This window comes from Cuculus canorus, chromosome 3 (genome assembly GCF_017976375.1).
Source record: "Cuculus canorus isolate bCucCan1 chromosome 3, bCucCan1.pri, whole genome shotgun sequence".
Classification (NCBI taxonomy): domain Eukaryota; kingdom Metazoa; phylum Chordata; class Aves; order Cuculiformes; family Cuculidae; genus Cuculus; species Cuculus canorus.
In genome coordinates, this window is record NC_071403.1 from 77422027 (window position 1) to 77443947 (window position 21921).

General features: G+C 41.0%; 2 protein-coding genes across 12 annotated transcripts in view; one reads left to right on the forward strand and one right to left on the reverse strand.

The window, feature by feature from the left end:
- The window catches only part of EML6 (EMAP like 6), a 120229-nt gene extending 104836 nt beyond the window's left edge, over positions 1 to 15393 (forward strand). For 3 of the 5 annotated variants that reach the window (XM_054062880.1, XM_054062882.1, XM_054062883.1), the window contains 12 exons: positions 851 to 871; positions 1230 to 1403; positions 2110 to 2318; positions 4343 to 4500; positions 5168 to 5282; positions 6487 to 6675; positions 7757 to 7929; positions 8535 to 8697; positions 9314 to 9417; positions 10636 to 10789; positions 11182 to 11282; positions 12898 to 15393. In XM_054062880.1, coding sequence (XP_053918855.1) covers positions 851 to 871; positions 1230 to 1403; positions 2110 to 2318; positions 4343 to 4500; positions 5168 to 5282; positions 6487 to 6675; positions 7757 to 7929; positions 8535 to 8697; positions 9314 to 9417; positions 10636 to 10789; positions 11182 to 11282; positions 12898 to 12922 — 1586 coding nt within the window. In that variant the 3' untranslated portion in view covers positions 12923 to 15393. Of the gene's footprint in view, positions 1 to 850; positions 872 to 1229; positions 1404 to 2109; positions 2319 to 4342; positions 4501 to 5167; positions 5283 to 6486; positions 6676 to 7756; positions 7930 to 8534; positions 8698 to 9313; positions 9418 to 10635; positions 10790 to 11181; positions 11283 to 12897 lie in introns of those variants that run through there. The other 2 variants (XM_009560970.2, XR_008449163.1) reach the window with 2 other exon arrangements.
- A 464-nt stretch (positions 15394 to 15857) lies between these two features.
- Positions 15858 to 21921, reverse strand: part of RTN4 (reticulon 4) — a 48923-nt gene continuing 42859 nt past the window's right edge. For all 7 annotated transcript variants that reach the window (XM_054062884.1, XM_054062886.1, XM_054062887.1 and 4 more), the window contains 4 exons: positions 19338 to 19407; positions 18617 to 18663; positions 17342 to 17400; positions 15858 to 16921 (listed from right to left, as the gene is read on the reverse strand). In XM_054062884.1, the coding sequence (XP_053918859.1) occupies positions 16879 to 16921; positions 17342 to 17400; positions 18617 to 18663; positions 19338 to 19407 (219 nt within the window). In that variant the 3' untranslated portion in view covers positions 15858 to 16878. The remainder of the gene's footprint in view (positions 16922 to 17341; positions 17401 to 18616; positions 18664 to 19337; positions 19408 to 21921) is intronic.

The following is a 21921-nucleotide window of genomic DNA, read 5'->3' on the forward strand; positions in this document are numbered from 1 at the left end:
GAAGTAATGACACACATAAGGGTCCAATTATGAAACAATCTGTACTTCTGTGGTTTTTACTTACATGGAGAGCCCTGTTAGGTTCCCTTGTACCTTCTTCAGGAGTAAACATTCTATGGGAAATGCAGGATCATTTGTCCCAAGTCTTGAGAAGGATCTGTTGTCTTTCACTCAAACCAGCTTAATGCTGGAATAATTTAACTTCATGAAAAATAATAGTGTCATTCTGATTTGTATCATTCTGGAGGGAGACATAAGTCCAAAATTTCTGTGAGAAGTAACTTAACAGGGGGCAAATAAATGGTAGCAGATAAACACCTTGACAAACCATCTTTGCCACCTGTTCTGAATGCTGTTACTTCAATGTAAATGTTGAGTAAACACAAAAATGCATACATTTTGCCAGAGCTCCAGTTCAAAATACTCATTTCTACGTCACGGAAAAGGTTACTGTTAAAGGCGCTTTTTCTCTCTGTCAATAAGAGCCCATGAAATCAGTGTTTCTGATTTTGGTTGATAATTCCTCAAAACTTCACTTTTGTTTAACTTTTAAATTTGATAATTTTTAAGAACTGCATGTCTTTAGCATTCTGTCTAAATATCATTTCTAAAACTCAAAAGTACTAAATATTGTTGCTATATTTATGTATAAAAACCAATATACCTAAAAAACTTCAACAGTATTCCTGCTTATTTGTTTTGTTGATTTAATCCATATCCATTTTCAAATTTTTAATTTTATTTTTTCCTTCTGGTGCTGATGCTGGCACTTCAGCATTAGAAACATGACTTATTTCACCTATTGTTTTCCCTTGGTGCTTCCTCATTTGCCATTGCTCTCACAATGCAGGTGATATGACAGAATTTCCAGGTAAGGCTGATTCGTTTGTGGATTTTAGTCAGCAGAGTTACGTAAAAGTTTCATGTATCCTTATTGTATCTGTGTGAATTGCGGATACAAGCAAAACATCTACAATTTCTTTTGCATGAGGTTCTTCATAAATGTTTTGTTGTTCTTTTAGAATTCGTCTTACTTCATTAAATACAATTATTTTCCTCCATGTTTTGCAAGCTACCGTGATTTTTTTTTTTAGTAATGTTAAACAAAACAAAACCCCACAACTTATGAGTGTCTGTTTAGGTTAAATGTTCTTGAAAAACACCTGTTTCTCAGTGAAGCTTCCCAGATGCTAAATTAATTCTCTTTTAATACATCTTTCTGCATGTAGGTACAACTCCCACAATTCATATATGGGATGCTATGAGTAAACAAACTATTTCAATGCTACGGTGCTTCCATACCAAAGGGGTCAACTATGTTAACTTCAGTGCAACTGGCAAACTTCTGGTTTCAGTGGGAGTTGATCCAGAACATACAATCACAGTGTGGAGGTGGCAAGAAGGTAACTCTGGAAGTGTTGCGTTTATTCAGCCTAACAAAACTGTATACAGTTATTTGCTTTTCCTTTCAAGTCTTTAGAATTGATTTATGTTCTTACTCTGAGTATTGTGGCTCCCTATGTCACAAAATCAGTTAAAGGAGATAGCAAAGTGATAGAAAAAATGAATGAGAAAATAAGTTTAAAATTTCTATTCTAGATAGAAGTAAGTTAAGGAAAGAATGTTGTTTAATGTAAAATTCCATGAAATTAAAGAAAATATTTTCTTTGTCTTCCTAAAATACTTGAACTTGAAATGTTATGCTAGTGATAGGTCTGGGAAATAATTTCCAGGAAGTAATTATCATTTTCAGAAATGGTGGATGGGAGAGCAGGAGTGTCGCAGTTCATTAGATGTTCACCAGATGGGAACTTCCTGATGATTATAGAAAATTTCTGTTATTTCACTGAACAAGGACACAAATCATGCTATGAAGACCTAAATCTGCATTCCTAAAACTGTCAGATGTAATGGAATAACCAGGGACTTTACAAGTTGCATGAATTTTGTGTTTGATACGCTAAATAATGTTGGGATTTGCTTAGCTTTCAGCATCTGGTATGCAGTTCCCTAATCCAGTACTGGGTCAATTTATTTTATAAAATCGTATGGGAGCTTAATTTTGCTGGTAAATTTAACTGTGTTTTTATCCTTTCCTAATTAAAACAGGGGCTAAAGTTGCTAGCAGAGGAGGACACCTGGAGAGGATATTTGTTGTAGAGTTCCGCCCAGATTCAGACACTCAGTTTGTGTCTGTTGGGGTAAAACACATGAAGTTCTGGACGTTAGCTGGCAGTGCTTTGCTTTATAAGAAAGGAGTAATTGGTTCCATGGAAGATGCCAAAATGCAAACCATGCTTTCTGTTGCCTTCGGAGCAGTGAGTTCAAATCACTTCCTACAGAATTTATAATATATTTTATTAAAATTACAAGTGTCAATTTCCTTTGGAATGCAGTACAGTTTGGGGAGTGCAAGACCATAGAGCTCTTGCTTATTGGTTACTTGTAATGTGAAACTTGTATGCCTTTAGACCCTCATGTAAGTTTCCTAAGCAGGGTTGAGTTTACATTTTTATTAATGTCTGTGCGTATCTACTGCATCAGCTGCCGTGGGTTTTACTTTTTTGCTAGTTATTTAGCACTTCACTGGTTAACTTAGAAAAATGTTATTTTGTGTGTAGGCTCTGCAACCTTTTCTTTTGCTAGCAGTATTTGGTATGACATATTCTCGTCATCCAGCTAACGGTGACAGTATATGATATAATACTCTCGTGTATGATCATTAAGGAACCATAGCACTATGCTTCAGACTTCATAGTTAAGGAAGACAATACATATCAACAGTGAAAAAGCAGTATTACCATGGCAGTAAGGTCTGAAATACCTTCCGCTCCATGCAGAAACCCCATAGAAATTACCTTTGCAAAGGTTAAGGATAAATTGTACAAATGACTGTTTCAGAGAGACCCCTTGCTCCCAATTATCTGCCCTGGACAATAAGTACTAATGTGTGAAATGTGATTGTTTAAAAGTAGCTTCCGAATCTGCATCCTTATGCCCAAACAAGCGACTTTGTTGTCAAAAAATGCTTAATACTAAATGTGTCATCTAATCTGATGGCATGATTCCAGTGAAAAATAGGAGTAGTGTAAGGGACACTAAATACCTCAGAAGTGATTTTTCAAAACAAAGCAGCATGTAATATTGAACATGCAGTTGATTTGTCCGTTCTTTCCAAGTAGAAACAGTACAAAAAAGTTTTCTTTTCTAAAATAATTAAACTAAAGTCCTGTGGGACCGCCTTCAAAACCAGCAGGTGAACTCTACTCCATTAGCACATGCCATTCATTCAGGATAGTTTTTTCTTCCTCAAGTATGTGCCATTGAATCCCACTGGAAGTATGAGTCCGTATCACAGGAACATGAGCGTTGCTCTTAATAGAGTAGGGGCTGCTCATGTACCCTCTGCTTCCTCATGCATCCATGGACCTCACTCGTTTTCATCCAGGTCCATTTAATGTTAAAGTCAGCAGGCCGTGCTGGGATACAGCCACACCAAATTTTTGCCTTAAATAGGGGAAACTCATTCTGGGGCTTCTTTCTCCCCCGATGCCTTCAACAGACACCGTTGTTGTTTACTGCAGAATGTGGGACTTTCCTTTGAACTCCTGTCAAAAGGATTCCCTTATGACTTTTCTTGATATCTGTTATGTCAGAGTCAGTGGACCTCAAGGTCAGACCATCTGTAGTTCTTCTGGCAAGCTTTTCCATTTAATGAAGCACACTCCAAAGGAGTGTTTACAGTACTTGCTGCTTTTTCCCATTCCTCAGAGAGTCCTGGACTGCTGACCAGTTTGCTCTGTTGGGCAGGTTTCATGGCTTTTATGAGAAATTATGCCATTGCAATGAAGTAGGTAATGGGCTGAGTTAGGTCTGCATGTCAGTTTATACACCTTATTTTCAGCATCCTAAAGATACTGCTTGCCAGTCACCTGTACTGAGATTGTTGCTGACACATACTCAAGAGAAGAACAAAACATCGCTCAAAATTCAGTAGTGATAGCCAGACATCCATCTTCCCAAGAGGAGATTTGACATAGCACATGCAGAGCAAAATAGCACATGCAGAGCAAAACAGTACATGCATCTGAAAGATCTCAAGATGGGATGCACAGGGTGACTGTGCCCTGCACATATGATTTATAACATCGCAAAGAAACACCATTAGAGTGCAGTCATTAGACTCGTTAAACTAATTCTCTCAACGCAATGGTTTTAATTCCTCCATTCATTGCATAGTTGGCTTTTCTCGGGAAATTTAGTAGCTAAAAGAATTTTAATTCCAGCTAAACAAAAATGCTAAGGTATTTACTGTATCAGAGATTGTTGATATTTGTTGCAGAATAACCTTACATTTACTGGTGCCATAAATGGAGATGTCTACGTCTGGAAGGATCATTTTCTGGTTAGACTTGTGGCAAAAGCTCACACGGGGCCAGTGTTTACGATGTACACGACTCTTCGAGATGGACTCATTGTTACAGGAGGGAAGGAAAGACCGTAAGACAAAATCTTCTTAAAGACTACTTTTATCTCTTTCATATGATTTTAAAATTTATTTGTTTATCCAATACCCAGAAGTACACAGTGCTTCCCAGAGATTGTGCTGTGCAATTTCAATCTAAATTTTAGGTGACGTGCCTGGCTGTCTTAGTAAGGACTACTAAGAAAGATACTCAAGGATCACAGTAATGCACATTATGTGCAAAGAACATACTGAACCTTGAATTAGCAATTGGTATGAGCACCTGTATAAGCTCCTTGTCACCTGAGCTCCTTCCAGCCTGGAATAAATGGATTTTTATTTATTTTTTTATTTTTTTCAAACTGCAGACAACCTCTCCCAGTGGACACTCTGTTGATTAGTAAGCTTTTCAATTTGGTAGAAGTGACATATTTGTCTGAGTGACAGAGATTTGAGATTAAATGACAAGAGAGCAATTTGGTTTTTAAAAATCAGCATGACACTGTTTAAAACATGAAGTGTGATTGTGTTTCAGGTTTTGTTATTTACTTTCCATAGTGAGGTGTCTTTGTATATAGTAGAAGGTGACTCAGTGTCTGTTGTATTATTTAATCAGAAAAATACTGATGAGATTTGCATATGGGATTTGTTGTAGCCTATGCAGAAGGAAACATCTGGGTAACACAACACACTTCTTTTCAGCACTAAAGAAGGGGGAGCTGTAAAGCTGTGGGATCAAGAGATGAAACGATGCCGAGCATTTCAGCTTGAGACAGGCCAGCTCATTGAGTGTGTGCGCTCCGTCTGCAGAGGAAAAGTAAGTGAGCTGACGCGGCAGATATTAGCATTTGGCACACATCTCTGCACGTTGTTCTTGGTGGAGGTTGATAGGACACATAGGGGAAAAGACTTTTGTAAAGTTATGGGAGGAAGCTTTGTCTGCCTACCTAGTAACAATTCCTTCTGTCTTCCTGAGTGCTGTAATGGGCTTTAAACTGCAGGAGGATGATATTTCTGATGCTTAGTGCCTGCTTTCCGTGTAGTCAGTGAGGTGGAGGAAAAGCTTCTAAAGGTCGGTGCCAAGTGTAGGAACATATTTCGCCAGGGCCCCTTGTCTCCTGACTTTCTATTTGAATGACAGAAGGAACTTAGGTACCTACTTTACGAGGTTTTCTTCCTATGATATGTAGGCACAGCTTAGGTGCTTCAGCTAGGCAGAATGGATCCTAGGCTGTTGGTTTTTTTAAGTCACAAATAAGTTGCCGGTGAGAATTACTGAATGACTTCAAGTTTTGGTAAAGCAGAAAACAATAGAAATAACTGAATAATTTGAGATATTAAAATCATTCTTGATCGTGCTTAAATTGTACTTATAAATGTTGTGAAAGGCACGTATGGTGATGCAGGAGCGTTACTTCATGTAATGGGTACCTGTCCAACCTAAGTCTGCATTAAGTGGTCTCTGTTTAACTTCATATATTGAGTCTCAGGAATTTGATATGCTCTTTGAAAAAGTCACTGAGGAATGTTGTTTTATATGTCCAATCAAGTAGCCATTAGACAATTCTAAACTGTACCTGTTTATGCTTTTTCCAAGTATTTGCTGAGAAAGCTCTTGCAGTTTAGACAATGACAGTAGGGTAGCTAGAGCAGATACAAAGTAAGGTTAAACAGTCTAACAGAACCTAAGATCTGTTTTGATTTTATTATTGCCCAAATATTATATTTAGTTACCTCAGAGGTATGAGAATAATGCTTTGGCAAGGTGGCACCTTCGTGCCACCTTCGTGGCAAGGTGGAAATCCACCACAGTCACTTAACTGTAACACCGGATCATGATACCAGATCTTGAGATGTGAAAGTGTCAGTGTTTTACTGTTGTCTTTTTAAGATGCTGCCTGAACAAGCACCATAAATCAGGAGGAGTTGTCATAGGTATTTCTGCAATACATCAGTACTTTACTGCTATTGATATTCTGTCTGTTATACTGATAACCCATTCTTTTTTTGGCTACAAACAGGGGAAAATTTTAGTGGGAACAAAAGATGGAGAAATCCTTGAAGTAGGAGAAAAAAATGCTGCTTCAAACTTGTTGATTGATTGTCACATGGAAGGGGAAATCTGGGGCTTAGCAACTCATCCCTCAAAAGACATATTTATTTCTGCAAGTAATGATGGAACAGCAAGAATCTGGGACTTGTCTGACAAAGTGAGTATCACTAAATTGAGAACTATGTGATTATAAATAATCATTTCATACAATGGTGCATTTTTCCAGCTGTTTAAAGTGCCATCTACGTATGCACCTTCGAGCAGCCATATAAAAACAGCAGTGTTTTTCTTCTGTTTTGGTATGGTTCCTTTTCTTTTCTGCTATGTGGTGATGCGAACAGGTAAGTCCTTGGGGAGGTATTGTGCTGCTCTTTTCAAAACTAAGCAATTTGCAGAGAAATGCAGTTATTTAAAAGCACTCGTGCTGATGGGGTGCCCTTGGTTGTGTATTGCTTGTTTAAATCTAAAAGTGCAGGCTGGCATGGATTAAGGAAGCATTTTAATTTCGTGCTGACAGATTGGGTGACACAGATTGTCCTGTCACTGACTAATACACAGACTCTGACAATAAGCCTGCCTTACTGGCAAGCGCAGCTCCCTCCTTTTTAGAGCCTTTCTTTAGAATCAATCATGTTGCATTTCTATAGTTCAGGATTTTTTCCCCAAGTCAAATTGCGTTAACAACAACCTTTTTTTTAAAATAACAAAGAGGTTTCTGCTTATGCTTGCCTATATAAACCTTTTCAAAAAGTAGTTATCTGAGCTATCAGGGATAATTTTCAATATGGAAAATGAATATATTATGAATACAATCAGACAAGTGAAAATATGAGAGCATTCTAGTATGTTTCCACATAGCAAATCAAGTGGAAAAGACCTACCCTGATCAGTAGTTGTAGAGGCTATCAAAATCAACTTTCAAACAAATCAGGAAATAGGTTTTTCAGCCTTTTCTGCTAAATAGTGTTCTTTCTGGTGTTCTTCAAGTCACCCTGCAACAAGATAGATGCAAATATGAAGCTCCCATGTGAATTACATCTATATTTTGCAGTCTGTTTTGCGACATATGTCTGGTGGGATGTGATTTTTTTTATGTGAAATTTCAGATTTATATTTAGAGGAGACTACAAACAATTTGTTTTTAATAAGTGACTTTTGTACTTTGTGTTTGGAAGCTTTCCATTTGCTTGGTGGTTTTCTCCAGAGGAGCTATGAGCCTGTTGCTTTTGTTAATACAGAAACTGCTCAACAAAGTGAGCCTGGGTCATCCAGCAAGATGTGCTGCATATAGTCCTGATGGTGAGATGGTTGCAATTGGCATGAAGAATGGAGAATTCGTTATTTTACTTGTAAACAGCCTTAAGGTTTGGGGCAAAAAGCGAGACAGGAAGTCTGCTATTCAGGATATCAGGTATGTCAGAAATTTCAGTTGAAGTTCTCTAAATATGCAGCCCTTACTCAAGAAAAAGTCCATCAAGTTCCAAGTTGATTTCCAGATTTTTTGTAACTCTGCATTTGTTGAAAACTGCATGAAATCATGAAATGCATTTACTAGGTGATCGGTAGCTTTATATATACCTGAAGCTTATATATCTTATGTACCACACACCTTTTTTTTTTCCCCTGTGATTAGTTTGGTTATTGTACACTGTAGACCTGTGATTATGAGAATTAATAACATAGTATATTTTAAAATTGTAATTCCTGTTTCATCCTTACAGAGGATTAGTGTTACTCTGCACATTGTGCTTTATGCAAGTGCAATATTAATGTCAGTTGACTATGTATATCCTCAATCCTCCTCATCTATTAAGCAGCAAGGTTTGTTTAGAATCGTAGAATAGCTAGGGTTGGATGGGACCTTAAAGATCATCTGCTTCCAACCTTGCTATTCTTAGAAGGTTTTTCTTGCTCTCCAGTCAAAGAAATTTGTTGTCTTGTGTTAACGTAAGAAGCAGAAGAAAATCTTGCACAGAAACGGTAAATTATATCCCCATTCCATGTTTTATCATCTAGGATCAGCCCAGATAACAAGTTTTTGGCAGTGGGTTCACAAGAACATACTGTAGATTTTTATGATCTCACTCAAGGTACAACCCTAAACCGAATAGGCTACTGCAAAGACATCGCCAGTTTTGTCATACAGATGGATTTTTCTGCAGACAGCAGGTACATTCAGGTGCGTCCCAGGTTGATGCGTGTTTGTGTATTTAGTGATTGCCTTTAGGATGTTCACAGAGCTCTATTTAAAGTCATCTCTTTCCTTCTGAATACCTGAGTCTCCCTACTGGGTTCTGCATCTCTGATCACAGCAGCGCAACTCAGTTCCCTTACAAAATTATTAGTGTGCTAAAGGCGAAGAATACTCTTCTTTCATGGGAACAGGTACAGCACAGAGAAAGAAAGTGTGGATTATATCGATATAGAAACAGTTGTGCTCCTCCCTTTCCATACGATAGGATGCATGTGATGGCAGAATTAATCTGCGAGGTTTTCATGGAATTTTTCTCATTTAGTAAAATTGGGCTGAGATAAACCAGAGAGTGTATAACTAAAAAGAAGTCTATCAGCTATCCAGTATGCATATGAACACCTTGTTCAGCTATCGTCCTGTAATATTGTTAGTACTTCATATTGCCTATAATGTTTGAGCTAATTAGAAAAAAATGAGAAATTTTATCCTGGTTTGTTTCCTGATAAAAACCTGTCAAGAGTATTACTGCTGGAAAACTTATAAATAAAGAAAATGATGTATTTATGGCAAAATTACTAGCTTTTTCCTTTGTTACTTTCAGGTATCAACAGGTGCCTATAAGCGTCAAGTTCACGAAGTACCACTAGGAAAGCAAATAACAGATCCTGCATTAATAGAAAAGATCACATGGGCCACATGGACAAGGTAAAAAACTAAAGAACAAAGTTCAGCCTGGCTGGGGACCGATGTAATACAGAATTAAGATTAGATTGTGTGAACCAAATGCTTGAAGTGCCCCCAGGGTGTGGCAGATCTGTGAGAGAAAGCATACACACTCCCCTTCCCCAAAGCTCTCTCTTACATGCTTACTCTAAAGCAATTATTACGGTAGTAATACCGAGGGCTGTCAGATATCCACAGTGCCTTGTTGCCGTTCCTCCCAAGCTTCTCAACAGTGAAGGTGTGTGGCCTCTCGCGTGGCTCTGTACTACTTAAAGTTTTGGCATGCTGGCATAGGTGCTCCCTTATACCACATCAGCAAACACAAGCGGCACAGGAGGCGTGGAAACATTAGCTGATGGCATTAAGGAAGAAGTTATGGGTATCAATGAAATATATTTACTGACATGGATTTATATTAGACCTTCCTGAGACGATTACGAAACTGTTGCTGTGCTCTTACTGTAGAAAGTGGGACAGGCCATAAGCAGATCTGACAGTCAGCAGTGGGTGATAGCACAGGCAGGTTTTCAGAAGGTAAGTGAGAATCCTTCTATCAAGCAAGCATAAAAATCTGCCCCATATTACTCATTTCTAAGGACTCTTGACAGATTGTGGGAGTGGGACAGACAGATCTGACAGTTAATATGTGGGTAAATAGCAATGATTATAAAGGAACTTAAAAATAAAGGAAGAACAGCTATTTTAAGCAGTACTCCACATCCAAGCACGCATTCCCTCATTCAAAAACTTACGGCTAAGAGAAAACATTGCTGTCAAAAATCACTGCGTGAAGGTACATACGTGTCTGTAAGGAAAGGAGAAGACCAAGCTGCTTGTATGAAATGATGCAAGCGGTTTCACGAGAGATAAATCTCAGGATTTGGGCAGCCTGATCTAGTGGGATGTCCCTGCCCATGGCAGGGGGGTTAGAACTAGGTGATCTTTAAGGTCCCTTCCAACCCAAACCATTCTATGATTTATGGATAGAAGTGGTTTCAGAGTTGCACGAAAAATAGGCATTCTTGTGATGCTTTCCATGATGAGATTACATTCAGTGCAGTGATTTAGAGGGAAGAGGCTTTATTTTGAAGGTGGCAATTTTTTATTGCTGGGCTGTATTGCCTCCCCATGCTGTGGAAGAGAGCAGCAGCGATTCAGTCTTACGGTCTAACGTTCTTTTTCAACTTGGTTTTGAAACAGCATTCTTGGAGACGAAGTCATTGGAATTTGGCCACGAAATGCAGATAAAGCAGATGTCAACTGTGCATGTGTGACCCATGCTGGCCTAAATATAGTCACAGGAGATGACTTTGGTCTGGTGAAACTGTTTGATTTCCCATGCACAGAAAAATTTGTAAGTGGATATTTTATTTCAACCTAAACAGCTTTGCTTTTCCCCATGTTCAAACTCCTTAGCATGTAATTTCAAGGCTGTCTGAACAGTGCAGCCCAACAAGTCATCTCCAGGCAGCTCCTGGCCAGTGCTGGCTGTGGGAGCAGGGTGCTCGGTTGTGCGGAAGAGCGGCTGTCCCCAGAAGAGTGGCTAGCGGCTCACCATGTAGCTGCTCTCCAGCCACTGGGAAGGATGCAAGGCATGGAATTGGGTCCTGAACTGGGATTACTGTGGGCTCGAAGATGCCGGTGCTGCTGGGCATGTGATTTTGGCTACGCTTATGAGGCAGTCTGGTCACTCTGTAAAGCCACGCTGCTGTGGTAATTCTTGAGCTGCTTTTCTTTTTCCAATAGGCCAAACACAAGCGGTATTTTGGACACTCGGCGCACGTCACCAACATACGCTTTTCTCATGATGACAAGTACATTATAAGCACAGGAGGAGATGACTGCAGGTAACCGCATGTTTATTCTTATGATAATCAACAATGTTGTGTGTACCCTTCTATGCCAAACCCACAGCAATGCCTTTACACCTTTCTCACACACTCCGCAGGCATCAAAGCTGGGTGACATGTGGTAATTGTAACTTGTTACTCTGGAATTGCTGCATTTTTATGGTCACTTGCACCCAAACCACTCCTGCTACCTCAGTGCCATTCGCAAGGTCACGTCTAGTGGGTAAAACATCTTGCATTGAGGTTTCCGTGTTTACCAGGCATCTGTTTCGAACTCCTTGACTTGCCTTCCTCCCTGTGAGAGTGTAGGCAAGGCAGACCATACCTGTTGCTGTCTCCGAGACTTTGGGCACCAGGAGCTCCAGCTGCTGGCACAGGGACTGCTCCAGTGCCTGAAGAACATTCAGATCAGACAAAGACAGCTGGCGGGAGTGTCAGTCACACAAAAATAACTGAGTAGCTCCCCCCTCCCCCCCCCAGGAAAGGGTAGGGCAGGAATTCTGGCTGAACAGAAGGATAGACAGATTTAGAAAGACATTTCAAATAACAGGCAGCTTCTCAAAAGGTGCCTTAAGTTTCTGTTGGGGTGTTTGGGTTTGGGGCTTGGGGTATTTTTTCCAGTGTATGAGTGTGTGTGCGCGTGTTTGTGAAGGACAAAAACTACAAGTGGTTAAATACAAACTGTAAGGGACTTTTAAAATGGGAAAATGCAGCAATAGAAAAAACGAAAAGCAACAAGGTAGGAAATGAAAGGGCACAAATTCACACAGGAGCGAGTATCAGGAAGCTGCAGTCAAGAACCAGGTATTTAGAACTGCTTACTTGGCAGGAAAAATACAAAGCAGAGAATGCAAGATTGAGTCGGTTTTGGCAGTGAAAGACTGCGCATCTTTTCCAGAAGCAGAAAACTAAATACTGACCTATGTTTTGCGACACCAGGCTGCACTGCCTGCAGCAAAGATCCTGCCATGCTCTTCAGTTTATTCAATGCCCCGCAGTCAATTTATCTTTCTTCTCACTGCACAAAATGAGCTGTGCTTCACACTTAGCCCCTCAAAATAGATGTTTTCACTTTCCACTTTGGGGGAAAATCTAAAAAAAAAAAAATGGATGTGTATTTTTCTTTGAAAAGGGGTTGCACAGTGGGAGAACAGGAAGCTCTGTGAGAGAATAAAGCGTCTGCACAGGAACAAAGGCTGCATTACACCTCAATTCTTACCCTGCAGGCAAGAAGTTAGTTACATAAACTAGGAAAAGCTTACCAGCTGCCTTAATTTTGACAATATAGCTAAAAGATGGGGATTTCTTGATTCAAATTGTGACTACAAGGAGTAAAAGAACAGCATTACAAAGCTCCACCCCTTCACTAAAACACACCGCATGAGACAGTTCCAGTGCTTTAACTCTCTTCTGAGAAAAGGAAGCACATTCAAATGCTGGTATTTGTCGAGTGACTCCAGGGTTTAACATTGTTTTACCTGGTATCTTGCCGGTAAATCTACATTTGTAGCCATGGGAGCCCTTGAAACGTCCGGTCTCTCTCGGTATGATGTGCTCAAATTTGTCAAGTTACTCAGCAAACTGACTCTGCTCTCAATTAATTTCCTTGTAGTGTGTTTGTGTGGCGGTGTCTTTGAGAGGAAACTCGCTGCTGTTACTGCCACCACCAAGTGACTGCTGTGGACCAGATGGCCAGGAATGCCTCTACCCCTTCGGCTGCTCTAATTGCCATACGATGCTGCATGGATTACGCATTTTCAGATTACTCATATGAATTTACTGAACGTGAATGTGACCTTGAATATGAAAGACCAATATCCTTGAGAAGGAAACTGAAGTTTGGAAGGAGTTTGGAGTCGTTTTGTGACCTGGGTAGGCCAAAGTGATGAACAGTTCACTCACGAAGCTGCTTTTGCCTAATACTGTGTTCTTCAAACCGTGTCTGAAAAGGGAGTGCACTGAGAAAATGCTGGGCCCTTGAATTTGCCTAACTTCAAAATTGATGGCTTAAACATTTGTTAAAGGAAGTTGGTGTTTTTAGAACACCTGCTTAAAACTCAAATTTGATGCACTGAGTAGAACCACAAACGTATAATGACCATGCTGGGGTTCACACTTCAGCTTTCAGTAATGAAGGAGCAAAGTATCATTTTTTTAAGTCCATTTTATTTTTTAATATATATATATATATTTGGCAAAATTTTCTATCCATGAAGTGCCTTTTGAATAATTTTCCAGTAGTATGGGCTACAGTCTTGCCTCCCACCAATTGCTTTCAACATACGGTGCTATAATGTTCACACAGAGGAGGGCTAACCATTAACACCTTTTCCAGCTGTGTACTTACATTATCCCTGTTTTCTGCTTTGTTTTTTTTAATACCTTCACGAGTGAATTCCAAAATGTTTCTGAGAGCAAGAAGCTATGTGCTGTTATAAAGACAAATTCCTGCTGGCGTTACACCTCTTGGTAAGCTGTTCACAATTGGATTGATAGTAGCTTGACTGCAGCCAGAACTTGAAGCTTAACTCAAACGGTGAGTAGAAGGGGAGAGAGAGAGAGGATAGGAGAGATTGGGTTGAAGAGATTTTAAGATGAAGGAAGTTGCTCCCCAAGTGTTCCTGCACTCTCCACGTTTTATGGAAAATGTGCTTTATAGGCAACTGCTTCCACGAGCAGTGGCCACCCAGTGTATTTAGAAGTGGCTTGAAGGCCTGCAAGAATCGCTATCTTCTGTTCTTCCCACTCTCAAGGGGCTTCTTGAAGACACCCAAGGTGATCTCTAGGAATACCTGCTACATCACAAGAGGGGACTTCCGTGTACCCTCCACCGGGCAGCTTACAAGTAGAGAATTAATCACTCTGACACCAGAAAACTTCCCTATCCTTAAAAAAAGCAAAACCTTTGCTAAATTTGGACTCCTCTCCCCATCATTGCTTCCCTCACCCCACCCCCCCACGCAGCCCTCTCGCCTGTGTCTGGGCTGTGGGATTGTGGGGCAGGAGGGCAGCAGGCAGCTAAGGTGAAAGGAGAGTTGCCTCTATGTGGAAGCAGAGCACGAGCAGATGTTCACAAAAGGCAAGTAAAGCCATTCAATATTTGCTAATGACTATTCTGTCAAAACCAAAAACTAGAGGGACCAGTTGAATTGGAAAGTAAGTTCAACTTTTTCCAAGGAAGCTGTTTAGAAAGGGACAGAAAATGTGGGCAATGGTAAAATAAAGGATTTTTGTGATTTCTGACGTGGAACAACAGAGTATTTAGAAATTACCTTTCTCTTAAAGACTGTTTGTAAATCAAAAGAAATAAAGGCCAAAATAAACCATTAGACTCGCAGCTAGTCTCTGAAAAGAAATGTTAAATAGTGCTTTAGTCTCAGTTCAGGAAAATGTAATTGTGAACTGTGGAATCTTCCTGCCAGTCCACTTCTGACGGCCACTGCATACAGGTAGCTGTTGGCTGCTATGAATATTCAGTTAGAGGAGTGGATCAATGTACATTTAACACAAAAGTGCTTCAGCAACCTCAAAGAATCACCTTTTTTTAAAATTGAATTTATTAATGCCTTATATTACTATACAGAAGATCAGTTTGTCAGATACACAATAAGAGTCCCTATGCAGTCTTTTTTTTTTTTTTTTAAAGAAACCTTGATCAAATAATGTAATCCTGTTGGGTGGTGATGTCAGTGAGCACCTTCTTTGCCTATGTTGTAATGATGTTTGCCTTCCTTTCACATTGATTGTATCCCAAATAAAACCAGTTGCGTGGCAGAATAAATTAATTAATAGTGATGTGAAAAATATCTTAAAGCAATAGTGTCTGTCAGGAAAATACTTAATTTATATGTTTATATGGTTTGGCTTCACGTATAAAATGTTCAGAAGTAATGATGTACTATACTGTAAACTAAAATATTTTAGTGCATGAATTTATTTTTCAATGGTTGAGATGCCATTAATTTAAAATCTGTGTCTCAAATAAATTTGAATACGAGTTTTCCATGTCTAGCTTTTAAATCAGATTCAGCAAGTTATCTGAAAAGCTTATTAGGACTTGCTTTACCATTTCCTTCAAGCTAGACTATGGCAATCATACACTCTTGTCTCAAAATAAAAGAAAGCAAGAATCTTCACTTCCTTCAGCAGAATCTAAAATTCCACCTTTCACAATTTTCAATAACTCACTCACACCAGTTTGGTGGTGCCTGACACTGCCACCCCCCGTCACTGAGCTGTGGGCACAGCTGCAGGATGACAAAAGGGGCCGTCAGTGTTCAGCACAGAGGGCTCCTCACCGCAAGAACATGCGCTACAAGAAGGAGGCACTGATCTGAGCATCACCGGCCGACACAGCCATTGGGGACATCAAATCTGTACCTGGAACTGAACAAACTGCTTCACACTGCACAGAGAAGGGAAAAGGTATCATGGAAAATCCATCTACTCACATTGCTACACGTCTGACCAACTACTGCCACCACCATGTACAATGGATATTTAATCACGATGAACTTAGACAAAATAAACACAAATATATTAAACTTGCCTCAAGAAAGCAAAATACCGATATTATTTTATGTCTATAAGCTTTATTGATACTTGGGGTTTTGGGGCTTTTTTTTGCCTTTTTTGTTTTTTTACATTTCACAATGCATTCCACAGACTCAGTTCAATACAGCTTCAACTGCAAGTGTAGAGATTTTCATTGATCATTTCTTGCATAACAGGGTTTTAAGTTTCCAAACAACATTTGCAGCATTAGATATTCGGTCCACAGATAATCAGAGTTTGAGAGAGTGTAGAATTATTTGCTTAAAATCAGCTACGGTACGGCTGTGCAACAGAGTGTACGCTGTCATTTTCTCTTTAATATACATGGAGGCTCCTTTGTTCATTTCTCTCTTGTTTTCTCTAAACAGATGCTAGTGTTTACAGAGACAGTTTAGTTTTTCAAGCTTGTGTGCTATGGAGCTAGTCCAGAAATCATTCAATTCTCTGAAGTACAAAGCACTGTGGAGTAGCTGAAAGATCTAAGCTTTGTGAAACACATATATATATATATATATATATAGGCAATTGATAAAACAAGAAAATCACAATACAGCTATACTCATACCAAAAAGGCAAGATTTCTCAAAACTTGCTAAAATGGTATATTCTCCTAAAACATCTCATTTTAGAAAATCTGCATCAATCTACACAGACCATACACAGTGCACAAACTGGGAAGTGTTATCCTTCGCTCCACCTGCACTACCTCTTCCGGAACGCAGCAGGGACTACCTCTGATGAAGCAAAATGTACAGCTTTCTCAAATCTTTTGTATTAGCCAGTGCTGCACACAGGATAAGGAAAGATGATTAGTTTTAGATCCATACATAGCAGCTTACAATACTTAAGATGATGAAACACGTGGCAGTCAAAACAGTTATTTTTCCTCAAACACTGCGTTGCTAAAAAATAAAGATCTGTGAAATTGCACTGCAATGTCAAGGGTTTTGCTATTCCCTGACCCTCCCCATGTAAATCCAAATGAGTATTTTTCCCCCTTAAAAGATGAACTTCCTATCAATAAGTTGCTTCAGGCGTTTTACTCAGTTTTGCGCTTCAGCCCAGGGATCTTTGCTTGGATCCTACAAGAGGAACAGGAGAGAAGAAAGAACAGCGTTTGAATACCCGACCACAAAAAAAAGCAGTGTAAACATACTTCAAAAACAGCCACATGGAAAAATGATTACCACAGCTACACAAAACTATTACGCAGAATCCAATGAAACTGCTAATTCCTAAATCACCCCTTAATTGCAACTGCCGAGGGCCTCAGGTTTCACTAATGGTTCAAATGCACAGATTCTATTAGACATAATATAGGATTAACTTAACAGCATCAGCAAGAAAGGAGCTGATTTCATAACCATTCCTAATTTACACAAAGGATGATTTCCCTCCCAGGCCATGTGCACATAATGCATCTGTTACCTACAGGAGCACCACGCATACCAAGAAATGTAAACATTACGTATGAAGTGAAATTAAAAAAAAACACAACTCACTTAGCCATCGCGTCTTTGACATTCTTGTTCACGAGTCCCAAATAATGGTCAATTTGGGCCTAAAACGGAAGATGACGGATGTTACAGATCAGCTCTTACAATTCCTCCACTGCCCAGAAGGCAGAGTTGCACTGCACCGAGCCACGCTTTCCACAACAGACACACTGATGGAAGGAAGGGGCTCAACTGTGTTTATTTCTCAGGCTGCAGCCAGAGCCCACACTAGTTTTTGCCTCTGGAATGCACACAACAGCAGGGAAGAGCAGGCAAGTACCAGAATAAATTCGTCCCCTGGTTTCCGCATGTTCCATCAAGCCAGTCACTAGCTCAAGGCTGCCTCAAGGCGAGGGTGCACAACCAAGGCCTTCGGTGAGGGGCAGTTGGCTCCTCTGCCTCCTCCAGGCAACAAGGAGAAGGAAAGCTGCTTAGGTGGGCTGGGCCTGTTAAACAGCTTACGCCTCCAGAGAGCAGCCTTCAGCTCATCAAGAGGATTGAGGAACCCGGGTTAAGCCACACAAATTGTCCATCATCTTTCCTCGGGGCTACAGGATTTCCTTTCACTGCAGAGTACTTTGTTCTTTCCTAGGAGCTCGCAGAGGAGCCCAAGAGGCTTCACCATCTGCTCAGTGCCTTTTCTTCCTCCTTTCCCAAGTGCCAGGCTGGCCTCCATGAGCAGCGTTGTTTTTGAAAGAGGAGAAGGAACTGCTAAGCCGGAGCTGGCTTCCCCCCTCCTGTGCTATGACCTGCTGAAGACAGTCCCTGCTCTAGCCCGGCTATAATTCAATCATATGCATTTTATTTCGGCTCCTTCTTTTCCACTACTCTCTCCACGGGAGAAGCATCGGACTGTGCTGTCTCCCGTTTTTCCCAGGGCTACAAGTTCCACAGAACTTCAAGGACACAAACCCTGAATATCAGCTTTAAAGAGGTTTCTTCAGAAATTGTTTTAAAAGTATTTGCATCGGGATTAACGCACCATACCTACTGCTGCTTTAGTCCTGACCAAATGTGCATCAGAGGAGACAAGGCCTCCAGGTTAATCAGGCCGTTACTATAACTGTTTGCTGGGGTAACTCTCCTACACTTCCATCAAGAAAGAGGAGTGGAAAGCAGACATGGGCTGGACTTCAAAGTCAACTTGGTTCTTTTGGCCCTGGCACAGACTCCTGGTTAAAGGCCCATGTATGAAAGGCTTTGAAGGTTTTATTTGCTTGTGGTTTTGCTTCAATAGAAATAATTTTATGAAGCACATAATGTATCACATTAAACACTCACCTGATGTCTCTCATAAATAACAGGAACACTGAAGAGTGAAATCAAAGCTGGAAAAGAGCACATCAAAGTGTAAATATTGACATAAGGGACAGCGTTCAGGTAAACAATGACTGGTTTTTCACACCCTGACATTACTTTCAAAAAGGTACAAGAAAAAGCAATAACTAAGCCACACACAAAACCCGTTGGCCGGTAATTTAAATAATCCCTATTAAGGAGCAGCCGGGCTGTTCTCCAGGTCTCATTAACCGTACAGCAATTTTGGTCACAGTTCACTTTTTCACTGTGGGTTATGCAAATTCTTCAAAAAGGACGCTCGGGCTTCTGCCGACGTCAGTTGGGTTCCAACACCCAAGAGCAACCTGCTCCGAGATACAAGCAACAGAAGTCTCTGCAGCGGGACATGGCCAGAGCCAGTTCTGTGCCTCCTCCAAAGTCACATTACAGGGATGATACTCAAGTAAGGCTGACCCTGGCAGGGACAAGCACAACAGAACGTGCTTTTAAATGATACAATGTCTGGGAAACCAGCAATCTCAAGGAATTCAACACTGCAATACAAAATGACCCCTCTGCAGTGTTATCAGTGTCCCAGAAAAGGATACGCAGCTATAACATATTGCTACACTCTCAAGAACACAGGAATAGCCTCACAGCAGAGCTCAGTGCTTTTTCAGGGTTATTTTGTGTGCCAGGTATTTAACACCGTTTGAACACTTACCCAGAATCAGTAATGTCAGACCATTAAACAAGGCACCAACGTAAGTGAATATCCACATCAACACTGCAAACTAAAAAGGGAAAAAAACAGCAATCAGCTCTCAATCTGCCTCATCAGAACATAACAGTTAGAGAGAATTGCTCTAAACACACATATGAAACTAAACTGCTTCAAACTCCACTTCACCCTTGTCTGTCTCAGGTAATTATAGATAGGTGACAAGATGGCTGAAGGGTTTAGTAATAGGATACGTGGCCTCTTGCTGCGAGGTCATCGGGCTGAATTCAGCCCATGTCAGCAGTGATCCAAAGCTGTTGGACTCAGTGGTTGCTCAATGCTCTCTGCCTTTATGCAGCACTTCCAATCCCACATTAAATAACAACAGGCAAACACAGTTCCTACCTCCCACCCTTCAAAGAGTCGGCACAAGACAGGCATGCAAGAGGTTGGTGCACAGTATAGCATTTGATGACAGAGCCAGAAAGGAAGAGAGCAGGTAGTTTGTTTGCGTGGCAGCCCAACAGCCAATACCGGAGTGCAGCCAACACATGGGTCTGCAGCACAAACTATGGCACCCAACTATCAGAACCATGCTTCGGCTCTAAGGTCTCAATGAGCAGTGACTGACTAGGCAGAGGTTTCCATCACATCAGGGAAAAAACTTGCCTCGAAGGTAACAGGGCAAGTTGGCTTAACTGACTTTTTTCCCCTTAAAACAAACACAGGAACGTGGGTACTAAGAAATTCAGGAAAAGAGGAGTCAATAGTCAAAATGGAAGCTGGCTCTAAGTAAGAAAAATTCAGAAGCAAAGATGTCCTTCTGTTAACAGATACTTAAACCCTCACACCGCCATAATTCCTGGCTTCCTATCCCAGCCCCTAACTCATCCCCAGACATCATTTCTCCCCCGCCAGCACTCATACAGCTCCCCTGTCATGCGCAGGCTTTGCTCTGCTCCACCAGCTTCACACAAAGATCTGTACAAAGTTCCCCTCAGCGTTCTCTGCCAGGTGGAGTGTCCCAAGCACACCTCTGACCTATACCAGGGCAGGAGGGGGCCAGTGGCTGCCAGCTCTATTTCTGTGTAGGATTCCTCCTTAAGGAAAATCAACCGGTTTCTTCTAGTGTTGCACAGCCCATAAGGAACTGAGCAGAAGCCAGGATCTGGATGTCAGACATCATGGATTTACCAGTGCTTATTCCTTGCTAAGCACTGACTTACACTTCACATTGTGCAGAGCACGTGAGTAGATCCCCAGCCCTTTAATCAATTAAGCATGTCTGGTTATTTTCCATGCAAGACCCCAAAGAGGTGGACAGAGAGTGTGTGAAGGCTGCTGCTGCCATCAGGGAGAGAAGATCTGGGCACTGTTACCAATCAAAGGTGAAACACTGCAACAAGCAGGAGATGCACGCAAAGAAAAGATGGGTGCCTGAAACACTGAAAGAAAAAAATGTGCACTGAAGGACTGTGGGTGTGAGCAAGGACCTGGCCTGTAGCAGAGTTACTCAGAAGCTATGTATCCAAACATCTATTTTTAGCTTGTCCTAAGATGCAAAATATCCAAACCAAACAAAATCAACAGCCAACAGTAAGATAAGGGCATGACAATCAATACAAGTTTAATTGCATGACCCCTGTGATGAAATGGAAGTTTACTTCAAAAGCTTTATTTGAAGCTGATTCCATTCAAAGTGCAGCAGGATTAATTGCAAATGATGCAGTGCTTTATCTGTCATTTCTTTCTAGATGTGACACAAGCAGCACCAGAGACACAAAGTTAACCCCCAGACAAGGCTGCAATGTTACCATCGAATGCATTCCAATGAAGGATTTTGGTAGGTTTATCAAGAAGTAAAGCAGATTTCTCTAAACTCCCTCATGATTCCTTCAAACCTTGGCCCAGTTCTGCTCCCCGCAAGGCCAGGGTGAGAGCTGGCTGCCCGCCTCTTTGCCCAAGGTATTTTAATGGAGCAAATACTTTCCTCTCCATTCAGAGCAAGTTGTGCAGGCACCACATCCCCCTCCCCAAAGAGAGGGGAGTCAGCACGTTTTGCTGCGGCAAAAAGACTCCAGGTCTGGGATCACTCAGAATGAGTTTCTTGCGGGCTGTGCATTCCATGAACTCAATCTGCCAGCAAAACCATCCAGACAACTCTCCAAGATCCCTGCATGAGCACAATTACCAGACCAAAACACCACCCCAGCCAGGTGAATGTTCAGGAATATTGTGGGAGACTATGACCAAGTCAGAAAATGTGACTTTATGCAGGCATAGGAGTAATAGATATGAATCAATCCCGAAGTCCAACAATTATCAGAACCATCCAATCTATCTAGGGAGCACACTGCATTTATGGCCCAAGAAAGATCAAAATCCAGGAGTTAACACCTGACTGACATGGGCTTTGCTTCTCCTAGAGCCTGCCCAGAGCAGCATCATGGTCTAACGACAAGTGCAGCGCCACGTGCAGCTTTTACTCCACTTCACTCATTCCTGTGGGGTGAAAGAGGAAACCACTAGGCCAGCAGGACCAGTCCCCCTCAGTAAGCATCAGCCATGTGGAAAGCTGGGGCTACCC